General features: G+C 49.3%; 1 protein-coding gene across 16 annotated transcripts in view; it reads right to left on the minus strand.

Moving 5' to 3' along the window:
* KIF9 (kinesin family member 9) overlaps positions 1-23,944 on the minus strand; it is a 55,683-nt gene that overhangs the window by 12,447 nt on the left and 19,292 nt on the right. For 9 of the 16 annotated variants that reach the window (XM_073787868.1, XM_073787869.1, XM_073787874.1 and 6 more), the window contains 12 exons: positions 23,435-23,499; positions 21,339-21,416; positions 15,912-15,980; positions 14,970-15,074; positions 13,334-13,389; positions 12,463-12,553; positions 11,843-11,976; positions 10,089-10,280; positions 8,803-9,017; positions 5,643-5,819; positions 5,099-5,214; positions 4,582-4,686 (listed from right to left, as the gene is read on the minus strand). In XM_073787868.1, the coding sequence (XP_073643969.1) occupies positions 4,582-4,686; positions 5,099-5,214; positions 5,643-5,819; positions 8,803-9,017; positions 10,089-10,280; positions 11,843-11,976; positions 12,463-12,553; positions 13,334-13,389; positions 14,970-15,074; positions 15,912-15,980; positions 21,339-21,416; positions 23,435-23,499 (1,403 nt within the window). Of the gene's footprint in view, positions 1-4,581; positions 4,687-5,098; positions 5,215-5,642; positions 5,820-6,244; positions 6,413-8,802; positions 9,018-10,088; positions 10,281-11,842; positions 11,977-12,462; positions 12,554-13,333; positions 13,390-14,969; positions 15,075-15,911; positions 15,981-21,338; positions 21,417-23,434; positions 23,500-23,944 lie in introns of those variants that run through there. The other 7 variants (XM_073787873.1, XM_033864819.2, XM_033864823.2 and 4 more) reach the window with 5 other exon arrangements.

Here is a 23,944-nt window from a genome sequence, read left to right on the forward strand (position 1 = left end):
CTGTATATCTTCTTTGGAGAAATGTCAATTTAGGTCTTCTGGCCATTTTTGGATTGGGTTGTTTGTTTTTTTGTTATTGAGCTGCATAGGCTGCTTGTAAATCTTGGAGATTAATCCTTTGTCAGTTGCTTCATCTGCAAATATTTTCTCCCATTCTGAGGGTTGTCTTTTGGTCATGTTTGTGGTTTCCTTTGCTGTGCAAAAGGTTTTAAGTCTCGTTCGATTCCATTTGTTTATTTTTGTTTTTATTTCCATTTCTCTAGGAGTTGGGTCAAAAAGGATCTTGCTGTGATTTATGTCATAGAGTGTTCTGCCTATGTTTTCCTCTAAGAGTTTGATAGTGTCTGGCCTTACATTTAGGTTTTTAATCCATTTTGAGTTTATTTTTGTGTATGGTTTTAGGGAGTGTTCTAATTTCATACTTTTACATGTACCTGTCCAGTTTTCCCAGCACCACTTATTGAAGAGGCTGTTTATTCTCCACTCTATATTCCTGCCTCCTTTATCAAAGATAAGGTGACCATATGTGCGTGGGTTTATCTCTGGGCTTTCTATACTGTTCCATTGATATATATTTCTGTTTTTGTGCCAGTACCATACTGTCTTGATTACTGTAGCTTTGTAGTATAGTCTGAAGTCAGGCAGCCTGATTTCTCCAGCTCCGTTTTTCTTTCTCAAGACTGCTTTGGCTATTCGGGGTCTTTTGTGTTTCCATACAAATTGTAAAATTTTTTGTTCTAATTCTGTGAAAAATGCCATTGGTAATTCGATAGGGATTGCACTGAATCTGTAGAACGCTTTGGGTAGTATAGTCATTTTCACAATATTGACTCTTCCAATCCAAGAACATGGTATATCGCTCCATCTGTTTGTGTCATGTTTGATTTCTTTCATCAGTATCTTATCATTTTCTGAGTACAGGTCTTTTGCCTCCTTAGGTAGGTTTATTCCTGGGTATTTTATTCTTTTTGTTGTAATGGTAAACGGGATTGTTTCCTTAATTACTCTTTCTGATCTTTTGTTTTTACTGTATAGAAATGCAACAGATTTCTGTGTATTAATTTTGTATCCTGCAACTTTACCAGATTCATTGATGAACTCTAGTAGTTTTCTGGTAGCATCTTCAGAATTTTCTATGTATAGTCTATCTTTATGATTTCTGACTACTCTAAGTACCTCATGTAAGTGGAACCATACAGTTATTTGTCTTTCTGTGACTGGTTTATTTCACATAGTGGCTGTACCATTTTACGTTCCCACCAACAACACACAAGGGTTCCAATTACTCCACATCCTTGCCAACACTTGTTATTTTCTTTTTTTTTTTTATTAGTAGCCATCCTAATGCGTGTAAGGTGGTATCTCATTGTAGTTTTGATTTGCATTTCTCTAATGATTAGTAATGTTGAACATCTTTTCATGTGTTTACTGTCCATCTGTATATCTTCTTTGGAGAAATGTCTATTCAAATCCTTTGCCCATTTTTGAATTGGATTTTGTTTTCTGGTTGTTGAGTTTTAGGAATTCTCTGTATATTCTGGATATTAATCCCTTATCAGGCTGGAATTCTTGAAGGAGTTTAAAAAGGTCCTGGGTTGGTAATGCCACATGGCAAAAGCAGGTGCAAACTCTTTCAGGAGGAAAGTAATTTCAGCTTATACATTCAGGACTCTTAGAGCTTAAGTTCAATCACATTTATGGTCAATTGAATTTCAACAAGGGTGCCAGACAATTCAACGGAGAAAGAATCAATTTTTCAACAATTGGTACTGGGAAAACTGGATATCCACATGGAAAAGAATAAAGTTGGACCCCTGCCTCATATCATATGCCCCCTCCTCTGAGCCCAGAAGGGGTAGGCCTCTCTGTGGTCAGACAAGGAAGCTCCTGCATAGTGGTCACAGTCAAACAATGTCCGAGGCTGGGCTGCCTATGCCTACTTGACCCCACTCCATTCTCTCCCATAGAGCCCTGCCCTCCTACAAGTCTGGGCTTCCTTGATCCAGGGCTGATCTGGGCTTCCCTTCAGGGGCCAGAGTTAATAAAGCTTGATGGCCACAGCATAAGGCTAAATGGATGCCTGGATAAAGCCATCCTCTCTCCTGCTGAAGGAGTGGGCCCAGGCAACTGGGATGGGCAGGTGACCCTTCCCCAAGCCACAGCTGATTGAACCAAGAATGCACACTTAACCCAAGAAGAGTCAGTTAGGCTTCTCTCTCCAGAGAGACACAAAGTAAGTAGTCAGGTGATATTGGGCACTGGGGCTGCGAAGTCTTGGAAAATAAGGGCATGCCAGGGCCAAGGCTGGAGCTAGAAATTGAGAGGTGGGGAGGGGAGAACAGATAGATGAAGGATCAAACCTCAGGGAGAAGCTAAGGTCAGATCTGGAAGAAGAAAGGCCTGGAGGGAGAGGAGCCTGGGCCCTGCTTCCTACCAATGAGTTCTATGGCCTGCTAATCGAAGTGTGGTCTTGGACTAGCTGCATGGGCACCATCTGGGTACTTATTAAAAGTGCAGACTCTCAGATTCACCCTGGACCTGCTGCATCAGAATCTGCATTCTAACAAGACTCCTGGTGATGTATGTACACAGCGCAGGGTGAGAGGTGCTACTATGGAACCTTCAGAATCTGTGTTAACAAACCCCTTCACTCAAGCTTCTTTGAGTGGGCTTTAGCTCCTCACAGCCATCAAAGGTCAGTGAAGGTATCAGTTTAACTATAAATGTAAAGAATGAACTCAATCAGGAGAAGGGCTTTCTAACTATAACACAAAATCCAGAAGCCAAGAAAGAGAAGACTGATACACTTGATTTCATAAAAATCAGCAAAATAACTACAAAAAAACCATAAGTAAAGCCAAAAGACAAATAGGGGGAAATATTTGCAACTCATATCATAAAGAGCTAATCTCCCCAATGTATCAAGAGTTCCTATAAATTAATAAGAAAAAGACCAACAACCAATAGAAAAATGGGCAAAAATATCAACAGGCAGTTTATAGGAAAAGAAATTAAAATGGCCCTTAAACATATGAAAAGAAGCTTGACTTTACTGATAATACGAGAAATACAAATGAAGGCTAGACTGAGAGACCATTTTTCACCTTTCAGATTGGAAAAACCCAAAAAGCAGGATACTGCATCTTGCGGGGAGGCTGTGGGGAACTAGCATCCTGTATATGCTGCTGGGGGGTGGGGGGTGGGTGATGGATTCAGCTCTAGGCAGGCAATTCGGCACCATCTATCAAAAGTACAAATGTCGGGCTTCCCTGGTGGCGCAGTGGTTGAGAATCTGCCTGCCTATGCACGGGACACGGGTTCGAGCCCTGGTCTGGGAGGATCCCACATGCCGCGTAGCAACTAGGCCCGTGAGCCACAACTACTGAGCCTGCGCGTCTGGAGCCTGTGCTCCGCAACAAGAGAGGCCGCGATAGTGAGAGGCCCGCACACCGTGATGAAGAGTGGCCCCCGCTTGCCACAACTAGAGAAAGCCCTCGCACAGAAACGAAAACCCAACACAGCCAAAAATAAATAAATTAATAATAATAAAAAAAAAAGTACAAATGTCCTTTTGGCCAAGAAATTCACTCCTACAAACTTGCCTTTCACTCCTGCGTGAATTCACATTTGTACAAGGTTAATTATCACAGCAATGTTTGTCATAGTCATAGTAAAGAAGTGGAACCTCCTAAAATCCCTCAATATGAGATGCATTAAATGCATTCTGATAGATCCTTGCAACGGAGTACTACTATGCAGCTGTGAAAAAGAACACAGCAGCACCAACAGGTTGAAAGGGGACGATCTTCAGGATAGACTGTTAAGTGGAAAAAGCGAGATGCAGAACAATGTGCAGGAGGAACACTAGAAATAAGTGACAGCGGTTCCTTGTCAGAGGGGACTGGTGGGAGCTGGACTGATGGGGGACTGGGTATTAGTATTTTCATGCTTTTTAATGCTTCAGTTGTATCATCCTATTGAAAATGTAAATGAGTACCACAAAAATATTTTTAAAACAATGAGCTCACTTGGGCAGTCACCCCATGTGCAGCTGCCACCTGCCGTATAAGAACTGCCTCTGGGCACAGAAAAGCGCACAGCATACAGGCCTTCTGTGTTCTGGCTCCAGGCTGAGCCTCAGCAGAGCGGAGACCCTTTGTTCCAGCCCGCTCAGTGAGGAGAGTACCAGGCCATGTCTAGCTTTGCCTTGGCTGCCTGTGGTCCTCTGGTCCCCTGCCACCTGTGCACAGTGGCCTCCACGGGAGAGGTTCTCCCCAACAGGAAGTGGCCTCAGGGGAGCCCCAGGCCCTGTCCTGGCATGTTATTCACACATGGGCTGTCTTAGCACTCACCAGCCATTTCCAGGCCTGGCCAAAGTCTGTGGGACCCCTATTGGTTCCAGCCCAGCCCCAGGACTCTGGAGTTGGCAGAAGATACCCACTGACTCTGGGTGACTCTGGATTTCCCTGGGCTGGCGTATTCCTCCTCGGCCTCTCTACAGTGGGGAGTGTAATCCTGGGTGTCCTAGTAATGAGGTCCCTGAGGCCTTGCCTTCCTGGAGACATGAATCCCCCAAGTTACCTTCTGTTCTGTCTTGACTTTGGCATTGTAGAAGGAGACAGAATCAGGGCCCTCTGGCAGCATCGTCTGCTGCAGCCGGCTGAACCTGTCCTGGTCATCTTCTCCCTACAAGAGTCCCAACACAGCACAGTCCCTTAGCCTGGCGTTGTCAGGATCCACTCTGACAGGGCCTGTGGTGGGCATTAGGGCAGCCTCTCGCTGGGTCTGCAGACCTCCACCCAGGATAGCTCACAGTCCCCCAGCCTCATGTTTTCCAGTGTCATCACGGACACCCTGTAACCACCACCAGGGCAAGACGAGCCACTCAAGAAGGGGTGCAGCAGCATGTGGTGGTTTCTCTGTCCTCATCCTTGATAACAGGGGAGAGACCTGTACCTGCCCACCTGCCTGGGCCAGCTGTAGGAGAGGCTGGGAGCAGCCGGTACACTGCCAAGCTTGTGGAGAGAACAGAGGACGAGGGGCACTGCCCACTGCCCTGTGCTCGTCACCATCCCCACCCCTGCCCTGTGCCACTCACCAGAGACACAATCCTGCTGAGAGGCATCATGCCTGGCCGGATGCTGCCACCTGGCTTCAGTGCCGCCTGCAGGTCCTCAGGGACAAAGAAGGACTCATTGTACCAGATGTCAAATTCTGTAGGGAGACAGGGAGATGGCACTGTGAGGGTGGGGAGTCCCTGAGGAAGCAGGTCAAGGCGGTGTGTGTCTGTCTGTCTTGTGCTTGTCACAGCTCACCCTCTCTTCACTTCCTGCTCCAAGGCCTCACCCTTTCCCATCTCCATCTCCTGCCCTCAGAATCCTGGAAACACACATCTAAAGCCCTGTCCAGGGACTTCCCTGGCAGTCCAGTGGTTAAGACTCCACTGCAGGCTTTGATCCCTGCAGCGGGAACTAGGGGAACTAGGATCCCGCATGGCCCAGGGCATAGCCAAAAAAAAGTCCTGTCCAGCCCCTGCCTCTGCCAGAGAAATGTTCTGAAGCCACTTCTAGAACTCAGACGGTAGCCCTGCCCTGTGCCTCCTGGAACCCCAGGTGGCCAGCCAACCTTCCCAAATGGCACACCCATGAGCAGGCGATGTCGACACTGATCCACCAGGCGCTGGCAGTACTGGATCTCAGCCCTGAGGTCCTGTAGGTCCTGATACTCTGTCCGGTACTGCTTCTTGAGGTCTTTAAGCTTCAAGATCAACAGGAATTCCTCCTCATCAATGATCATCAGCCCCTTGTTCTCATACTCGCCTGCAGGGGGAAGGAAGAGGTTAGGGAATGAGGTGCCCACCTGAGGTGGTCAGAAAGAGGGGAGAGTGCTGGCAAAGCATGAAGACAGGACCTGGGAAGGGCTGGGGTGCAGCATGGAGGTGGACAAGGCATGAGAAGGCCAGGCTACTAGGATATGTCTCACAGGGAGAGGGGGCTCAGGTCAGAGGACCACACTGGCATTTTTAGGACAAACAGGAGGGGTAGGCAGAGGAAAGGGTGGAGATGGCCCACGTTCCACGATTATTTTGATCTTAAACCCCACTAGCCAAAGATATCCAGTAAATACCTCTATTATACAGGTGTTTACCTTTTTTATAAATTATGTAAACAAGCTGCCGCCACTGGCTAGTACCACAAGGCAGTTGGGCAGGGTTCCTTATTAATAACAGTAGATGTAAACCCACATTTCAAATTGTCTTCTTGACGATTTCAGCATTCGCCAGCTACCTTCTTGTCAGAGAACATCAGACATCTTGTCGGATGGCTGTCAGAGGGCTCCAGGAGGAGAGGGGTCAGTCGTGCTATTAGTCATCTCCTCTACTCACTGTCTCTTTGTATGGACCTTTTCAGGTCTGTCAGTTTGAAAGGTTGTTAGGTTAAGACAAAATAACGATATCTGTGGAGCCACTCACCTGGCTGTCTACTGCTCACAGCACCTTGAAAGTTCAGCAAAGGCATCGTGTCAACACCCAGCCCGAGGACCCTTGGAGAGTGAGTCCTGTTTGTGACTGAGGTGTGTGGCCAGGGTGCACGAGGCAGTCCCCAGGCACCGGAGGAAAGCATTAGCACTTCCGCTGATGTTTACAGGGGAGAAGTGAGGCACATTAAGTGTCACTGACACCATCCATGGAGAGGCAAGGGTTCCAATTCAAGGTGTTTGCAGTGGGGTGGGGTGGGGGGGAGTGGTGTCCAGGGTAGCCCTCACCTTCAGTGCAGAGCAACCTGGTTTGCATGCTGTGGGCCTGATGTGGTCACTTTGATACAGACAAATCCATCAGTCACAGAGTAGAGTCTTTACAGTACTCTGTTGACATGGGGAGTGACAACATCTTTTGTGCTACCCAGAGGTTCTCTGATTATCTCCACAGAAAACACTTATGAGAGCTGAACTTAAGATGATTTTTCTTTTTTTTTTTTTTTTCTTTCCACAAAAGACTAATTAATGTCTCAAATTCAGTGACTGTTCTGGGCTGATAAGTGGCTGTCAGTCAAGGTACCTAGAAAATATTTTTAAAAATGAATTTACTCGATCTGTTCCCTTAAGATAAAGGTATTTTACTTGCTATTTTAACAACCAATGGGAAGAACAACTGCTTTCGGGGGGAAAGAGCAAAAATGTTTTTTGATACTGATAAAAGTTTAAATATTTTAACATATTGTTTATTTCTTCTTCAACCCATCCTTTAAAAATGTCCATTTTCAGGTATATTGAGGAGTAAGTGATATATCAGCATATATATTATTTAAAATATGTAAATATATAATAAGGGGTTGCATATTCAAAGGAGGTGTGGGGGGACTTCCCTGGTGGCACAGTGGTTAAGACTCCACGTTCCCAATGCAGGGGACCCGGGTTCCATCCCTGGTCAGGGAACTAGATCCCAAATGCGTGCTGCAACTAAGAGTTCGCATGCCACAACTAAGGAGCCCACGTGCCACAACTAAGGAACCCTGGAGCTGCAACTAAGGAGCCCACCTGCCACAGCTAAAAACTGGTGTGGCCAAATAAATAAATATTAAAAAAAAAAAAAGGTGTAGGTAGAAGGCACAAAGAAGTGCTTGTTCGTCCTGCAAGGCCTTCACTCTAGAGGTTCTGGGTGGGGGCATGTCTGGAGCCATCATCACCCACCTTCCCCTCTGGAACAGTGTATTAACGCTTGGTCCATAGGGTATGAGCAAAGTAGCCCCAAGAATTTGGAAATAAAGTTGCCCTCTGAGAAATAAGTGAGTAAAATGCAACCTCTGTGAGTGAGATGATCCCCCTGACCTGCAGAAAACCAAGTGCCACCTGGAGATGCCCAGGTGATCAGTGAGATCATTCAAGAAGGCTGGCCTAGCATAGGGTTGTGATTTAGCAAGGGAAAGCCCAGTAACCGGTGGTGTGCCCTGCCTGTGAACAAGAGTGTGGCCTCTGAACCACCAGCCTCAGTGTTGGGATGGTTACTCATTAAAATGCAGGTTCTGGGCCCTGCTCCAGATTTCCTGAGTCAGAGCCACTGATTGCAGCCTAGGAATCTGTACTTGACCAGCCCTTCCAAATGAGTCCTCTGCTTACTCAAGCTTGAGGGTTCTTGGTGCCCATTGAAGGTATGGGCAGTGTCTGCCACTGGGACAAGGGCACCAGGTCAGGGTAACCGGGTGAGCACTCTCCCCACTCCCCACACAGGGGTCCCTGCTCGTTGAGCCTGAGGGCTTCCCACACCACCTGCCTTAAGAGACAAGACTTTGCTAGGCCAGTTTGTTGCGGGGTTGGCATGAGGAATGGTCTTAGTGACAGTGAATCACTTGGCCCCTGGTATCCACATTCTCATTCCCTCCTCAGCTTCTCATGTCTTGACCAGCACCCCTACCCCAATCAGACCACTGTGGTCAGTGAGGAGACAACACCAGGACCCATGGACCTTGTGGCGGTCGCCAGCCACCCATCTCCCTGGGGAAGTGTCTACAAGACCAACATTCTGTCCCTCCATGGGCAGAAGCACATATCAGATGGAAGGTCCAGCCCTTAGATCTGAGATAATGCAAGAAAGGGGACGTGCAGGCAGAAGCTAGCTGACAGGGAAGGACTCTGTGGTTCCCCAGGGCTGACTAGAGCCAAGTGATGACCCAGGGATGAAGCCTGCACCCCAACATCCCCTGCTGGCCCCCTTCCAACTCAGTCCTCCAGTGCCCAAGGCTGCCCCATCCCAAGCAGGATGACTCAGATCCCACTGTCCCCCAACTATCTTCCCATCACCTTTACCTTGCTTCTCTCGTAGTGACTTGTGGAAATTTAGTGCCTCCTTGGTCATGTCGATCTCCCGCTTGATGGCATTGATGCGCTGTGTGGTCTCGCTGGCCCTTTTCCTCCGCTCGTTCAAAATGGATTTGTTTTCTTTGAAGATGCGGTTGATCTCACTACCCCGTTCGTTCTTAAAGTCCTCAAAGGCCACAGGCTTGGTGGGTGGGGTGCTGGGCCTGAAGATGGAGGGGAAGGAGGAGGGAGAAATGGTGCAGCTGTCTTGGAGCCACCAGGCACTTCACCTTTCTTCCCTGGGGCTTCCGTAAGCAGGTCAGAATTCCTGGGCACCACCTACCCCAGATGGGAGCTAAACTGTGTAGGAATCATTCTCTCGTCTCTGTTTTACTGAGCACACAAGGGCACGTGACTATTGCAGAAAATGAGGAAAGTAAGGAAAAGTTACACAAAAAAAAACCCCAAATACCACTCATTACCTATTGGCAACCACACTTTGGTGTATCTCCTTCATTTCTTTGATAACTGTTTTAATATTTGGAGTCATGCAATATGCATAATTTTACATCTTACTTTTTTCACAGAAGCATTCTTTCATGCTATTAAAAACTCTTTGAGAACTCTAGTTAATAAGATATAAGATGAAGTGTTACTATGGTAACATTAATGGTAGAATCAAGAGGGTGTTCACTATACAATTCTTCCAACTTCTCTGAATGTTTGGAAGTGTTCACAGGCTGGGGAAAAATTCTTCATGTACATCTTTGTACATTTCAAGGGCAGAGAAAATGATTCACTTAGTGCCCTTTCCCTAATGTCAACTATTGAAGGTGTCACCAAAATTTTTTTCTTTTGCTTTTTAAATTAATGACACAATCTTTTTGTATAAATCTTTGTCTACTTCTCTAATTACTTCCTCAGGATAGATTCCTAAAAACTCAATCACTGACTCACCACAGAGAGGAACTGGGTGGCTGGAGGAATGGTCTCATACCTGAGAATTTTGTATCTTTTGAATATATTACTTATTCAAAATATGCAAATTTAATTATTCAAATAATTGCTATTTGGAGGGTCTAAAATGATTCCGTGTATAATTGTGTATCTTGGATGACTCCTGAGGTTGAACCATTTTGCACGTGTATAAGCCATCATATTTCTTCTTTTTTGGACTGTGCTCCTAGTCTTTGCCTATTACCCCCATTTTATTTCTCTTCTATCTGCAGGTGCTCTTTCCTTGTCATATGCTGATTTTGTATGATCTGGTGCAGGAGTTACTGTTAGATGGTCACCTGGGTGGGCGTAATTCCTCCTTTGGGGATTCCGAGGCAAGGGGCTCAATACTGGAGGTCTCCCGGTCCTGCAGAAGCATGTCTTTGACATCTCCATCCTTGGAGGATGGGGTCAACTGGGTCTTAGAGGTGGAAGCATCCAACTCCTTGCCACTCACAGGGCTGCTGGCACCCTCCTTTCTTGCCAAGGAGCTGGAAGGAGAAGGCAGGGAGACCCAAGGCTCAGTGTCTCTGATGCTGAGGGGAGTAATCTTGCTCAGCACTCATACACCAGAAGCCCCAGCCCACTCAGCTCCTATCTTGAACATAAACCCAGGCCAAAGGGCAAAGAGTACAACCCTAAGCCATGCAGATGGGGAGGAAGAGGAGAGAATTTCTCTCCCTTTTGTCAGAACAAGAAGTCCTCCTTCCAGCAGTCTCAGCATGAGACACCTGGGAAAAATGGGCAGTCTCCAGTTTGGAAGCATATGGACATTTGGGGTGGGCCACAGGCTCTAAGGAGCATCATGGCTGCTGAGGTATTAGTCACACAGGCATCCCTGGGAAGGAGTAGCAGAGCCCCCACCCAGGGTGCGTCTGTCTGCAGACCAACAGTAAAGAGAGACACATCTGACCCGCTGCTCTGATCAGTCCCCAACTTGCTCTCCCACCTCTGTCAGTGCCCACACCAGCTCCCCGGAAAGTAGCCATCCTCCCTCTCCAACTGATGGCACCCGGGGTCCTCCCTCCCAGAGAGGTACATGTGAGCAGGACTGAACTAAAGGGAGGATATACATGGCTCCTTCCACTGTTTCCTTCTCTTTTCTTCTTCTTGCAACAGGTGTGGCTTGGGGGAACCAAGCCTCGATCCATTTGTTACTGCACTAATGACCCAACGGCAGAACAGAGAGGGTGGGGGTGTGACCTCCCTTCCTGAAGAGGCAGGAGGAGGCCAGGGCATCCTCCTACCCGACTCCAATACTGCATGTGACAGTTTTCTACAATCAGCTCTGGCCCGTGTCCTTTTACAAGTGATAATGGTAACAACATATTTGTATTGAGGTCTTCCAGGGACAGGAATTGCATTTACTCACTTATCCTCAAAACCACCCCGGTGACTGATGCTATTATTGTTATTATACCCATTTTAGGGATGAGGAAACAGAGGCAGAGAGGCTCTTACACCTCACTGGGGTGACCCCCGTGGGTGAAAGAACTACTGAGCAGGGAGGTGAGCCCAGGCATTACCTCCAGAACGTGTGCTTTGTCCACCACGACACAGCACTTCCCAGGGAGGCTGGTTCATTAAGGGAACCTTGACACCCTGCATCTACAAACGAGTCTTGCCTGAAAGGTGAGCTGGAGTTTTTAGGTGATGTGCGTGCCAATTAGCCGGGTCACAGAAGGAACCTGGTGGTGGGAGCTGGGTTTCCACATGAAGTACCAGAGGGCGAGTGCCAGCCTGGCTTCTCACTTCCACTCTACCACACCTTAGCAATGTGACCTTGGAATGAATTCCCCTCTCTGAGCCTTGGTTTCCTCATTAGTTAAAATGGAGACATGAACTCCCACCTCGTGGAACTGCTGTGAGGATGACAGGTGACCAGCCCCAGCCTGGGCCCCACAGATGCTGCTAGTATTGGCAGGAGAGGTCTCCATTGTGACTACCCCATAACTAAGATACCGGGGGAAGGGAGGGACAGCTCATGTCCTCCCTTTCACCAGCCAAGGAGGGCCAGGTGCTGATCAGCTGGAGCAGCAGGAAGGTCACTCACCCGAGCTGCTCTTTGAACATCTTCTTGGACTTGGATTTCTTCCCGGGTCTGGTAGAGAAAGGGGCGACTCCGAGTCCGAAGCCTTGTCCGTCAGGCTCGCCCACTAGGTGGCCGTCATCATCCACGAGCCCTGCCTGGACAGAGGCCAGTTGCAGGTCTATGGTTAGATTAAGGGTTCAGGCTCCCTGGGGAACCAGGTGTATATGGACCAAAGGTGGACATGTTCATCCCACACACCGAGATGTGGCTCCTGCTGATGTCACTTCAGGCTGTCCCCAGCAGAGCTGTCTTTGACCACCCCACCCAATGTCCACTTCCTACATCAACTCCTCTCATGGTCTGGGGTCTCATTCCATACGCTGAGGCTCTTGGGGCCCGTTTCCAACCTAACTCTGGGAATTGGTCTTGTTTACTACTAGCCACATCTCCATTTTATGGAGAACATTTTGAACTCATATGCGGTTTACTCCTGCCTGGGTCACCCCATGCTCATGCTGGTGTTACCTTTATCTGTCGCAACCCTAGATCTGCTTTAATGCAAGACACTCACTGTCTCTGGAAAGATCTGGGGATGGAAAAATCTGATGTGAGTCTTGTCGGCAAGAGGCAATTGTGCTTACCTTCTGGACAGCAGAGATGGCTTCGAAGTCATTCTTGTCTATGAGGGTGTACTTCCTGCGCAAAGTGGATTCCACTTCCTGTTCCTGTTGGCTTGGGAGAGAGAGTGAAAGAACCCATCACAGCTGGGGCCATGCTGAACCCACTGGGCAAGCACCAACTACTGGAGTTAGAAGTTGTTTGTGTGTGGCCCCTGCGGCAGAGCCACATCCTCATCATGAACCCGATCAGACCAAAAACGCTCATTCCCCTGCTCTCCACTCCCCAGTGTGTGTACCCATTGCCCAGCCCCCAAATCTGCAGGGGCCATCTTATGTGCCAAGCACAACTGCTCTAAGATGACCTTTAACAAGGACTGTAAGCCTACCTCGGCACCATGCTTCCCCACCTGTCTGTCTCTAACAGGCCCTTCAAAATCACATACCCAGCTTCTGTGATACCATCTAGCATCAGGCAGTCAGGCTACAGGTATGTCTGTACCCAAATAAACCACAAATCCCTCCTGAGGTGGGGAGGCGGGTGTGGGGAGTATCAAAGTGTCCTGCTCCGGCCATCTTCAGGGCTGGCACTCCACAAGGACCTCCTGTCCAATTAATAAACTCAGGAAACCAGGGACCGCCTCGTCTCTGAGTAGCCCTTGAATGGAGGGTTGTCCTCCCCACTTCCCCCAGGGGAAGAGAAGGGCAGGAGGATATAAGAGCTCAGGGGCAGAGGCTGTCGGGGACACCCAGGGCCTGCCATACCCAGAGGCCTCTGATCTGGCTCCTCACACACCAGAAAGAAGGCAGTGCACTTGGAGACCGGCATCCATACCATGGGAAATGAAAATGGCAGCCTGACGTAGCAGTGGGGTGGATGGGGTGGGCCCCTTACCTCAGAACCACCCGGAACTGGTTGAACACCTCCTGGATCTGTCTGAGGTTGATTATCTGGAGGGAAGAGAACAAGGCAGAGGTTAGACCAAGGGCACCACGGGACCAAGGCTTTGTCTGTGTTAGTAGAGAAACCAGGACCCCTTGGCTAACCCGTGGACCATCTGTCTCAAGAATGGGACATCTGGGACTTCCCTGGTAGCACAGCGGTTAAGAATCCGCCTGCCAATGCAGGGGACACGGGTTTGATCCCTGGTCTGGGAAGATCCCACAGGCCACAGAGCAACTAGGCCTGTGCGCCACAACTACTGAGCCTGCACTCTAGAGCCTGCGAGCCACAACTATTGAAGCCCATGTGCCACAACTACTGAGCCTGCACTCTAGAGCCTGCGAGCCACAACTGCTGAAGCCCACGCGCCTAGAGCCCGTGCTCCTCAACAAGAGAAGCCACCGCAATGAGAAGCCCGCACACCATGACAAAGAGTAGCCCCCGCTCACTGCAACTAGAGAAAGCCTGTGCGCAGTGACAAAGACCCAACGCAGCGAAAAGTTAAAAAAAAAAAAGAATTGGACATCTGCCAGCACCCTCTCAGGAAAGTGGCAGGCCAGCCCTCCTCAAGAACAGAGAAACACCTGATTAGTAGTTTTAAAACTATTTACCGCGACTATAATAATCACCTTTTCTGAGTGAAGACCTCTACAAAATTAAAATGACTCTAGTTCTTGAGAATACTAAGAAAACATTTAAATACAATTTATTGTCCTCAGCTCTCTCCTGCTTCCAAAAGGTTCCATTACGAACCTTTCTGTGTGGGCACAGACACACTCACCTGTGGCTGGAGGAAGGCCATCAGCCTCCCTCTTGGGCCTATAGCCCACCAGCATTACCCGCGACGCCTTGGTCAGTCTGGGGCTGCCCTTACTAGGAAGACCAGAGCAGCCTGCCTCTCAGTTGTCCCAGGCTTGCCTCTGGCAGCTGCTCACAGTAACAGGTCGGGCGAGGTTCTGCCCATGAGCTCCCTGATGAGAGGTCTGCCAGCCTGTGCTATAAAAACAATGCATCTTTCCCTGTGTGGCTGCTGTCTCCTCCTCCTTGGCCCACTCCAGCATGGGCCCTGGGGGGTCTGCCTTGTAGACAACCAGCATGACCATCATCCCTTAATGCCCTCACTCTGCCTGGCACAGTGAAGCCCCTGAGGTGCTGCATCTCAGTTCATCCCAGCTCGGTTTCCCTCCCCACCACACCGTACAGGTGAGGCCACCAGAGTACACAAGCTTGAGCATTTTCCTGAGGCCACTCAGCAAGGAGATAGCTGAGCTGAGATTCGATCCAGGGTAGCCTAGCTCCAGGGTCCACACTTGTGCCCCAAGCGATGGACCACCTCCTGTGTATTCAAGGCTGTTTAAGGCTGTCAGCCACTCTGTGGGTCACCCACAGCCCTGCAACCCTAAACATGGATGCCAAGGCCCTGAGGTGGGCTAAAGGGCCCTGAGGCCGGGAGTCCAGCACCACCTACCCTACACCCCCTGAACCCTCTCAGTGTGAGGTTCCAAGGCTAGCACAGCACGCATCGGGGTGTGGCCAGGAGATGGAGGCCCGGGCCAGCTGGACACGGTGGTCCTGAGGGGCTCCTTACATCAATCTCGTCCAGCGTTCCCTCCAGGTACCTCCGCACCTGGGAGTTGATCTCGGCAATTTGAATTTCATCCATGGGGTCATAGTTAACAAGGGTACGGTTGGCCTTGGAGGAGGAAAAGGAACATGTTGTTAAGCTCCAAGCACCCAAGCCCAAGCGGGGTGGCAGGGACCATTCTGAGAACCATAGTGGGGAGGTTGGGCACAGACCCTGGCTGCCCAAGCCAGCTCCATTCCCTCATCACCACGTCCTGGCAAGGAGGGCCTGACTCACAGGCCAGGTGTTCAGGTCATCAAGGGACAACCAGGTAGGGCGGGGAAGGAAAGGCTGCCCAACAGGGGGCCTGCTACTCCAAACAAGGGGGTTCTGCTGACTGAGTCTCAGCAGACTCTGTAGGATGAGGGCCACAGGAGGGAGGGGGCAGCCTCTGCCTTGAGGCTCCTCTGGACCATGAGCATTAGCTCAGACAGGCTACTGGAGGACTCCTGCCCCCACCCCCTACCTTCATGGCTCCCTGCTGCTGTCCCCACCCGACCATCCAGCCTTGGTCAGGGGCCACCTCTCCTGACCTTGACCCATCATGCTGTCTGCCCCTGTACCCCTGCCAGGCCTCTGGCCCCTGCCCCTCATCCCCCCACCTACTGCCTGACCATCTGACACCCCTGTCCACATCTTCTTGTTTGTCCAGTGTCCCTGCCTACCAGACATTTCTGGTCCCCCAGCACTTCTGCCCCACCCCGGAGTCTCTCTACTCGGCCCCTGACGCATCTGGCCCCCTGTCCACCCAGTCCCTCTGCCCACCGAACTGGCTCTGCTCATCCAGCATCCCTGCCCTGACCCTTTGCCCCCTCCCAACCTAGCCCTTCTGCCCACCTGGTACCCTGACCCTAGTCCCTCTAGCATTCTGGCAACCATGCCCCACCACCACCTCTAGCCCCTTACCAGGCTGTCATGGATGGCTAGTTCCTGCTTGAGCAGTGCCAGCTCCTTCTCCAGGTTCTTGACCATTCGCTGCCAGGGAAACATATTGTGGGGTGGGGGTGGGGTGAGGGGGAAAGCAGGGAGGACGGTCAGAGAAGCCACCCTGCCTCTTCCATATCAAGCCTATAATTCCCCACCCGTGCCTGGACATCCTGGCTCTTCCAGGTAATCCATGGGGCGTGATCTCAGCATCCGGATGATTCCCTCCCCACTCCCCAACTGGGTAACTTTAGGGTTTGAGGGGGTCTCAGCAGTCCTCTGGCCTCTGCCTCTTACTGCAGAGGAGACTGAGAACAGAGTGAGCACAGGCACCCCTAGGGCCACCTCAAACCCTGACTCCCAGGAGCTCCAGTCCAACAGGGTAATGGCCCTCTCAGTGCAGCCCATGCCTCCAGGATGCATTGACCCTCATCCTTCCCAACCACTACACAAAGCATTACCATTCCCCACTGATAATCAGGTGTGCCACCTCCAATTTATTGCTGCTACAAAAAATGCTGCAAAACATCTTTGCACTTACATCTTTGTGTACGAGAACACAGTGATGTATGAGCTCTATGTGATCTGTCCCATTACTTCTTTCCTCCTCTTTCCCTCCTGCTCACTCCATTCCCACCAAATGGGCACATTCCTGCCTCTGCATTGTCTGTCCCCTCTGCCTGGGACACTCTTCTCCCAGGTATTTCCATGGCTCACCTCCCTCAAGTCTTTGTTCAAAAGCTTCTAAATTAGGCGCATCTCTATCACCTCATGTAAAACTGCAGTCCCCTCCCCACCCTCACACCACTCTTTTTTAAAATCTTGCTCTACTTTTCTTTCATAGAACATACCCTAGAGCAGTGTTGTCTAATAGAACTTGCTGTAATGATGAAAATGTTCTGTGTTTGTGCTGCAAGCCACATAAAGCTATTGAACACTTAAAATGTGACTGGTGGGACCAAGGAAGTGAAATTTTAATTTTATTTAATTTTACTGATTTCAGGGGACTTCCCTGGTGGTCCAGTGGTTAAGACTCCGCACTTCCACTGCAGTGGGCACGAGTTCGATCCCTGGTTGGGGAATTAGGATCCCGCATGCCGTGTAGCACAGCCAAAAAACAAATTTTGTTTTACTGATTTCAGTAGCCACATGTGAGTAGTGGCTACTGTATTGGACAGTGAAGCTCTACAAGTTACCTATTTTGGTTTTAAGAAAAATTATATATATTTAAGGTGTACAACATGATGTTTTTGTTTTTTTTTTTTTGCGGTACGCGGGCCTCTCACTGTTGTGGCCTCTCCCATTGTGGAGCACAGGCTCTGGATGTGCAGGCTCAGTGGCCATGGCTCACGGGCCCAGCTGCTTCACGGCATGTGGGATCTTCCCGGACCGGGGCCCGAACCCGTGTCCCCTGCATCGGCAGGTGGACTCTCAACAATTGCGCCACCAGGGAAGCCCCAACATGATGTTTTGATATACATGTACACAGTGAAATGATTACTACAGTCAAGCTAATTAACATATCCAATAATTACCATTTTTTGTGTGTGTGGTATGAGCATCTGAGATCTACTTTCATAGCAAATTTTCAGTACACAATACACTACTATTAATTATAGTCACCATGCTGTACATTAGGTCCCCAGAACTAATTCATCTTAGAACTAAAAATATGTACCCTTTGACCAACATCTCCCCATTTTTCAGCCTGCCCCCACCCCACTCCTGGTAATCACTGCTCTACTTTCTGCTTCTACGAATTTGACGTTGTTAGGTTCCACATATAAATGAGATCATGCAGTATTTTTCTTTCTGTGTCTGGCTTATTTCACTTAGCATAATGTCCTCTAGGTTCATCCATGTTGTCTTAAATAGCAAATCTAGAAATGACTGATTTCTTATGTTTAGTATATCTATCTCTCCCACCCCTGGCAGACTGTCAGCTCTTCAAAGACAGAGATTTGTGTTTCTGTTGGTACACTGATACGTCCCAAGTGCTTCAAAAAGTGCCTGGCACATAGTAAGTACTCCAGAAATTTTAGCTGAGTGAATAAATGATACATTTCTAGAAGCAGAATTGCTTAGTCATTTTACATTTGATAGATACTGTCCTAGTGTTTTTCATATAAGAAGCACAAGGGACTTCATGCTGAGAACCTTCACTGTGAACAACAGGGCTTCCTTTAGTTGTCAAAAAATGGCCACTGGAGGGAGCCCCTGATAGCTGGTTCTCAGCACTGGTGACCAAAGCTGTGATCAGTCTGTAGCAAGGGGTCCTGGTGTCCTGGTGGCTCAGTGGCAAATCAGGGCACAAAGCCTGAACTCAAGACACATGACCAGCGTCCAGATTCTGACTCTGCCCCTCTGGGCATCCTCAAGATGGTCCTTCAGGCGGACTCCCTGTGAGGTGAACGGGAGAGGACTGGTGGCCGGCCCCTACTCATCTCCATCCCCTCCTCTCAGCTGAGGGATCTCAGCTCTAGAAAATGCACTATGCCCAGCTAGGAAAAGTCAGGCTGAGCTGCTGGGGACCTCCAGCTGGATGACTCTGTCCAGTGTGGCATGAGGAACCAAGTTAGACCTCTGGGCCAATCCGGTGATGGTGGAAATGAGCCATCTGCTCCCATGGGTCACCAGCCTCTATGCTGCACCCTGAGAGTATGGAAGCCACTTCTCCTGCTGCCTGTCAGGCTTAGTGGCCTCTAATTTGCCCTCTTCTACTGACTGGAAAGAAGCTGCTTGGAAATAGGGCTGAAGCAGAAGACTCCACAGAATAGGGTCTGACAGCACCTCCTGGCTGACCAACTCCCTTATAAGAAACAGGGGCATTTTCTGGATGGAAAAAAAATGCCTCAGAGACAGCACAAACCCATGTAAGTTCCTTGCTGGTTAGGTGTTTCCATCATAAATGTAATGAGGATCATTCAGAGAGTTCTGCTTAAGTCCACGCCAGGTTGTGAGCAGCTATCAGCCTAAGAAGTTTCCCTATTTTGACCCCACGGCAGCGTGCAGGTGTGCTTCCTCTTGGCAGAGTAGGGTACCCCAAGTCTCTCTGCTGTCTGTTTATGCCCATGGCTCACAACCCTTACACCACCTCACAGAATCACAGAATGACATAGTGGGAGGGTTGCTGGAAGTCATCAGTCCAACCTCCTAGTTCACAGATGAATATCCTGAGGCTCAGAGCCTGAGCAACTCACCACAGAGAGCTGGTAGCAGAGGTGGGTCAGGAACTCAATCTCCCACCTTCCAGCCAGCCCCACCAACCAAGGAAACGCTACAGAAGCTATTCCACCCCCTTGAAAACAGGTATCAGTACTGAAGGTGGTGCTGGAAACAACCTGGGAATACTGGCTACAGTCTAGGAAAGGCAACAACCAAAATAATTTTCCAGGTCTCTCTCGAAAACTCATACATATAAAGGAAAATGTTTATCATAAAGATTATAAACACATTTGCATTTGGTGACATGGCAACTTGGCTGTCCAGGAACAACAGTGCAGATTTCAGAATAGGAATTACATTAAAATGAAAGTCCTCGCTGCCAGGTGCAACGCCCACTCAGCCAGGTTCACAGGTGGTAATGTGGTAGTCCTAAGCTAAGAGAGCACCAAATAAGAAAATAAGAAAAATAAATAAGAAAAGCATAGAAAATAATGCCATGAAACCTTGGGAAGACCACCCTAAAATCTGACTTTAATTTAACAGCATGCCACCATATTGGCTTCAGGTGTTTTTGTTTTTGTTTTTTTAAGAAATAAAACATTTCAGATAAATGTGAAGCCCCTGGCTACCCCACTCCAAATCCATTCCCCACCCTGACATCCAGAAGGAACCTCTGCTCAGTTTGGTCTTTTCACTCTCATACATTTTTTCTTTGTACACACATCTATCCACTAATGATGATCAGCATTGCTTGTACGTTCTTATACTTGGTATAAACGAGAGATGCCACCATTCAATCCCCAAGCTGTTCTCTCACTAGAGATTATCCATGCTCGCAGCTCACTGACTCCCTCCCTGTGCAACCTACTTAGCTACTCTTCTGGTAAAGGCTATTCATCATGTTCCTAACTTTTCACCATTACAACAAGCAGTGCAGCACCATCTTCTATAAGTCTCTTTATGTGCATATGTGAGAATGCTGCTAGACTATATACCTAGAAGTGATACTGCTGGTCTGCAGAAGTGACTATAGTGCTAGCTAACATTTCCTGAGCATTTACTCCATGACAGCACTGTGCTAAAAGATTCCTACCCATTATCTTGTTCTTCACATGTCTTTGAGAGTGAACTCTGTTACTCCTGCCTTAGAAAGAATAAGTATCTCGCTGAGGTTATACAGCTGACGAAGGAAAGAGCAGGCTGCTGAACCAGGATAGCCCAACGCAGGGGCCAGCGCTCTTAACTACTGTGCCCGTCATTCTCCAAGGGTGGTCCCAGAACAGCAGCAGCAGCAGCACCGGGGACACTCATGAGAAACTTGAATCCTCAGCCCCCACCCCAGGCCGATGGAATCAGGAACTCTGGGAACGGGTGCAGTGACCTGTGGTTCAATGAGACCGCAGGGTGATTCTGATACCCACTCAAGTTTTGAGAACCACTGCTCTAAGCTCTACTTCCTCCTCAACCTCCAAACCATGGGTTAGATCCACAGAGCCCCCGGACTGTTATTTTCCTTCAGGATTTAGAATCTAGAAAGTTTAGCTGGTTTGTCATGGGTTTAGGGCATGTATATGCTCCTGTCTCCAGTAACTACGATTGCATAAGCACCTTAAAGGAAAACCAAATTATTGGTAAATGTGTTTTTACTTTACTAGATGTTGCCAAAATGCTCTCCAAAGTGGCTGTCCATTACACTTAGACCAGAAATAAATAAGCATTGCTGTTTCTGCACATACTCACCATTGTTTCTACATTGTCAGAAAATTTCTAATTTTTGCTAGTCTGAGGGTGGAATTCCACTAAGGTTTTAACTTGCATTTCCCTGGCTAATGGTGAGGCTGATCATTCTTCTGATTGATCAGCTGTTTGCTGAGCGGGATCGCTCAGGCTGGGAAGAAAGAGGTTCTGTAGTGACCTAACCAGATGAGTCTGAGAGATGGTCTACACTGATTTAGCTCAGAAACAATTAGCTCTAAGGACTCTCATGCAGAAGCCCAGGGGCACTCAGAGGCCTTGAAGCCCCACATATGAATTGGGTGGGGGGCCTGACCTAGCCCTTTCACCTTTGCGGCAGCCCCCAAGGGACTCTAAACACTGGCCTATCCCAGAGCAGAAAGGGACTGACCCAGGATCACATGCGTATCTTTGGTCAAGGCAGGAAGGGAAGCCAGGCTCTTGTGACCCAGGCAGCAAACCCATACACCTTCCCCACAGCGAGATACCTGCCTACAAGCCCCTTAGTACCTCAGCGTCATACTTTTCGTTGATGGCAGGCTCAGTGGTGACCAGCTTCATCCTGCTGGCAAACCGCAGTGAAGACAGCTGAAAAACAGATCAGACAGACCTCTATGTTCTTGGTCAATTACTTGTGAGTAGAGAGATGTGCAAAACAGGTTAAAGGATTCCACTAGAAAACAAGTCTCCCTGCAGAGAGGAATGCTCCATGGGCCCATGGAGTGACGTCTGGGGGTCCTGCCCGAGTCCCTCTGGGGGCACAGCCAGCCAGGGGTAATTATGGCTGGGGGCCCATGGGGTGGCCACAGAAGCGGGCACTTGGGAAACAGCCCCACTGTGCTGATGTTCCATGAGGAGTGGAGGGCTGAGCCCTGGCAGTGAGGAGCAGCCAGTGGCACATGAGCTGCCAGTGAGCCCTGACATCCCAGCCTCATACTGTGCTGGGCTGACTCGGAGCCCTGAAACAGGGAAGCCAACTTGGAGGGGGGATGGGTAACCCAGAAGTAGCCTGAGGAAGGCCTGAAAGGGCTCTTCCATTGGACAGTCTTGCCTAGTAGTTAAGAGATCTGCCACCAAACAACTGACTGCACAACCTCAGACAGGTCTTGTAACTTCTCTGTAAAGTTGGGAAGACCTGCCTCATAGGGTCACTGGGAGACTTAGTGCTGAGGTATGTAATGTGCTCTGGACAGAACTGGCTCACAGAGAGCCCTCAGGAAGAGACCCCTGTCATTTTAGTTGGAGTTGCTTCTGTGTGAGGGTGAAATCAGACTCTCCTGCTGTAAGCACAGCAGCAAGTGTGGCCACGACTCCCTCATACACACATGCGTGGTCAATGCATTAAGCAACACGAATCATGATAGGAACAGTTTTAAAGCATTTGGAGAAGAGAATCATGAGCTTCTGCACCCCCAATATGCCTTTGTCCCAACCCCCGATACTCTTCCAGCAGCTCCTTAGGGCTCCTGTGGGCTCAGTCCTAATCAGAGATCCCAGGTGGTGTGGGCACAAGCCTCGGGGGACAGCAGGTACCAGGAGAGCTGCTTCCTGTGTGACCATCTCAGGGGTGGGGATAAGGGGAGAAAGGGTCTTCCACAGTCTTGGAGGACGTATTTCTTAACCAGGCAGCCAGGAGGCCCAGTATTCATGACTCCTCTTGGGGTTCACTCATGCTTTGTTATGCTGTGAGACCAGTAGGTGCCTGAAGCCTTCCTCTGGGGATGCTGTCTGCACATCAGCTGGAGCTCCCCTCCCTGGCCTCCCAAGTCCCAGGGCACTGGGTATGTGGCCGGAGAACTCCCCCTGGAAGCTGGGATGGTCCCTAATGCACCAAGCTGGGAGGCCCTGCAGAAGCATCTTGCCCTGCAATGTCCCTGGAAATGACCTGTTTCACCTAGTGGATTCTCCAGATGACTGAAGCTTGCCCCAAACATCCACATTTGACCAAAATGTCTAGGGAGAGATTTCCAAACCTATCTTATTTAGGATGGGTAGGGAGGAGAGGCGGGGAGCCCCAGCCTGGGTGCCTAGCTATGTGGACTCACCTGTGTCACTGGCTCACTTCGTATTCCTGCCTCTGGTTCTCATAAGCTTCTTACCTCCCCGGGCCACCTGTTTCCTGCTGCTGGATTAATCTCCCCGAGTCACAACTCTGGCCACAGCCCTCTCCTACTAAAACCCTGTGACAGTCCCTGCCACCTGGAGTAGAATAGCCAAGGCCTCAGCATGGCCGCCAGGGCCCATCCAGCCGCTGCACCTTCTTCTTCTTCCTCTCCTTCCCGAGCTCCTCGCTGCAGCGGCAAAATACTCCTGGCATGGGCCAGAAAACACAGTCCTTGCCCCACAAAGCTGGCTCTCAGCCTTCTCTTCTCACATAGGCCCCCACACTGAGCTTGCCACCTGCCTTGCCTCTTCCTTGACATGGCTTCTGCCCCTTGGTACTTGGTATTTGGATCCTGGCTGGGCCCCCTTCAGCAATTTTGGCTCAGACTCATCCCTGGATCCCTCCACCCTTGACCATGTCTATAGCTACTGTGTCAGTTTACCCAGCCCTGGCATGCATGAGGAGGGATTCCATCCCGGTTGCACTGGCTGTCTTTACATACCGTCTCTTCTAACTGGGAGGCTTCTCCGTAGATGTTTGTCACAAGGATCATATTGCAATTTCCCCCTGCAGAAAGCAGGACACAGAAGGGCCATGAACCATGTGGGTTTTCTGCCAAGAGATTCCTTTGAGGGTGGGAGGTGGAGGGGGTGGGAGGGCTCTGAACATTTGTGTCCCTTCAAAATTCATATATTGAAGTCCTAACCCTCAATGTGATGGTATTTGGAGGTGGCGCCTGCAGGAAGTAATTAAGTACATGAAGTCATGAGGGTGGAGCCCCATGATGGGATTAGTGCCCTTGTAAGAAAGGAAAAAGAGACCAGAGCCCTGTCTCCCTTTCTGATCTCTTTCTTTTCTTTCTCTCTCTCTCTCTTTGCCATGTGAAGACACAACGAGAAAGTGGCCATCTACAGGCCAGGAAGAGAGTTTTCACCAGGAGCCATTCCTGCCAGACCTTGACCTGGGACTTCCAGGTTCCAGGACTGTGAGAAATAGGTGTCTGTTGTTTAAG

The sequence above is a fragment of the Tursiops truncatus genome, chromosome 10, assembly GCF_011762595.2.
Source record: "Tursiops truncatus isolate mTurTru1 chromosome 10, mTurTru1.mat.Y, whole genome shotgun sequence".
Classification (NCBI taxonomy): domain Eukaryota; kingdom Metazoa; phylum Chordata; class Mammalia; order Artiodactyla; family Delphinidae; genus Tursiops; species Tursiops truncatus.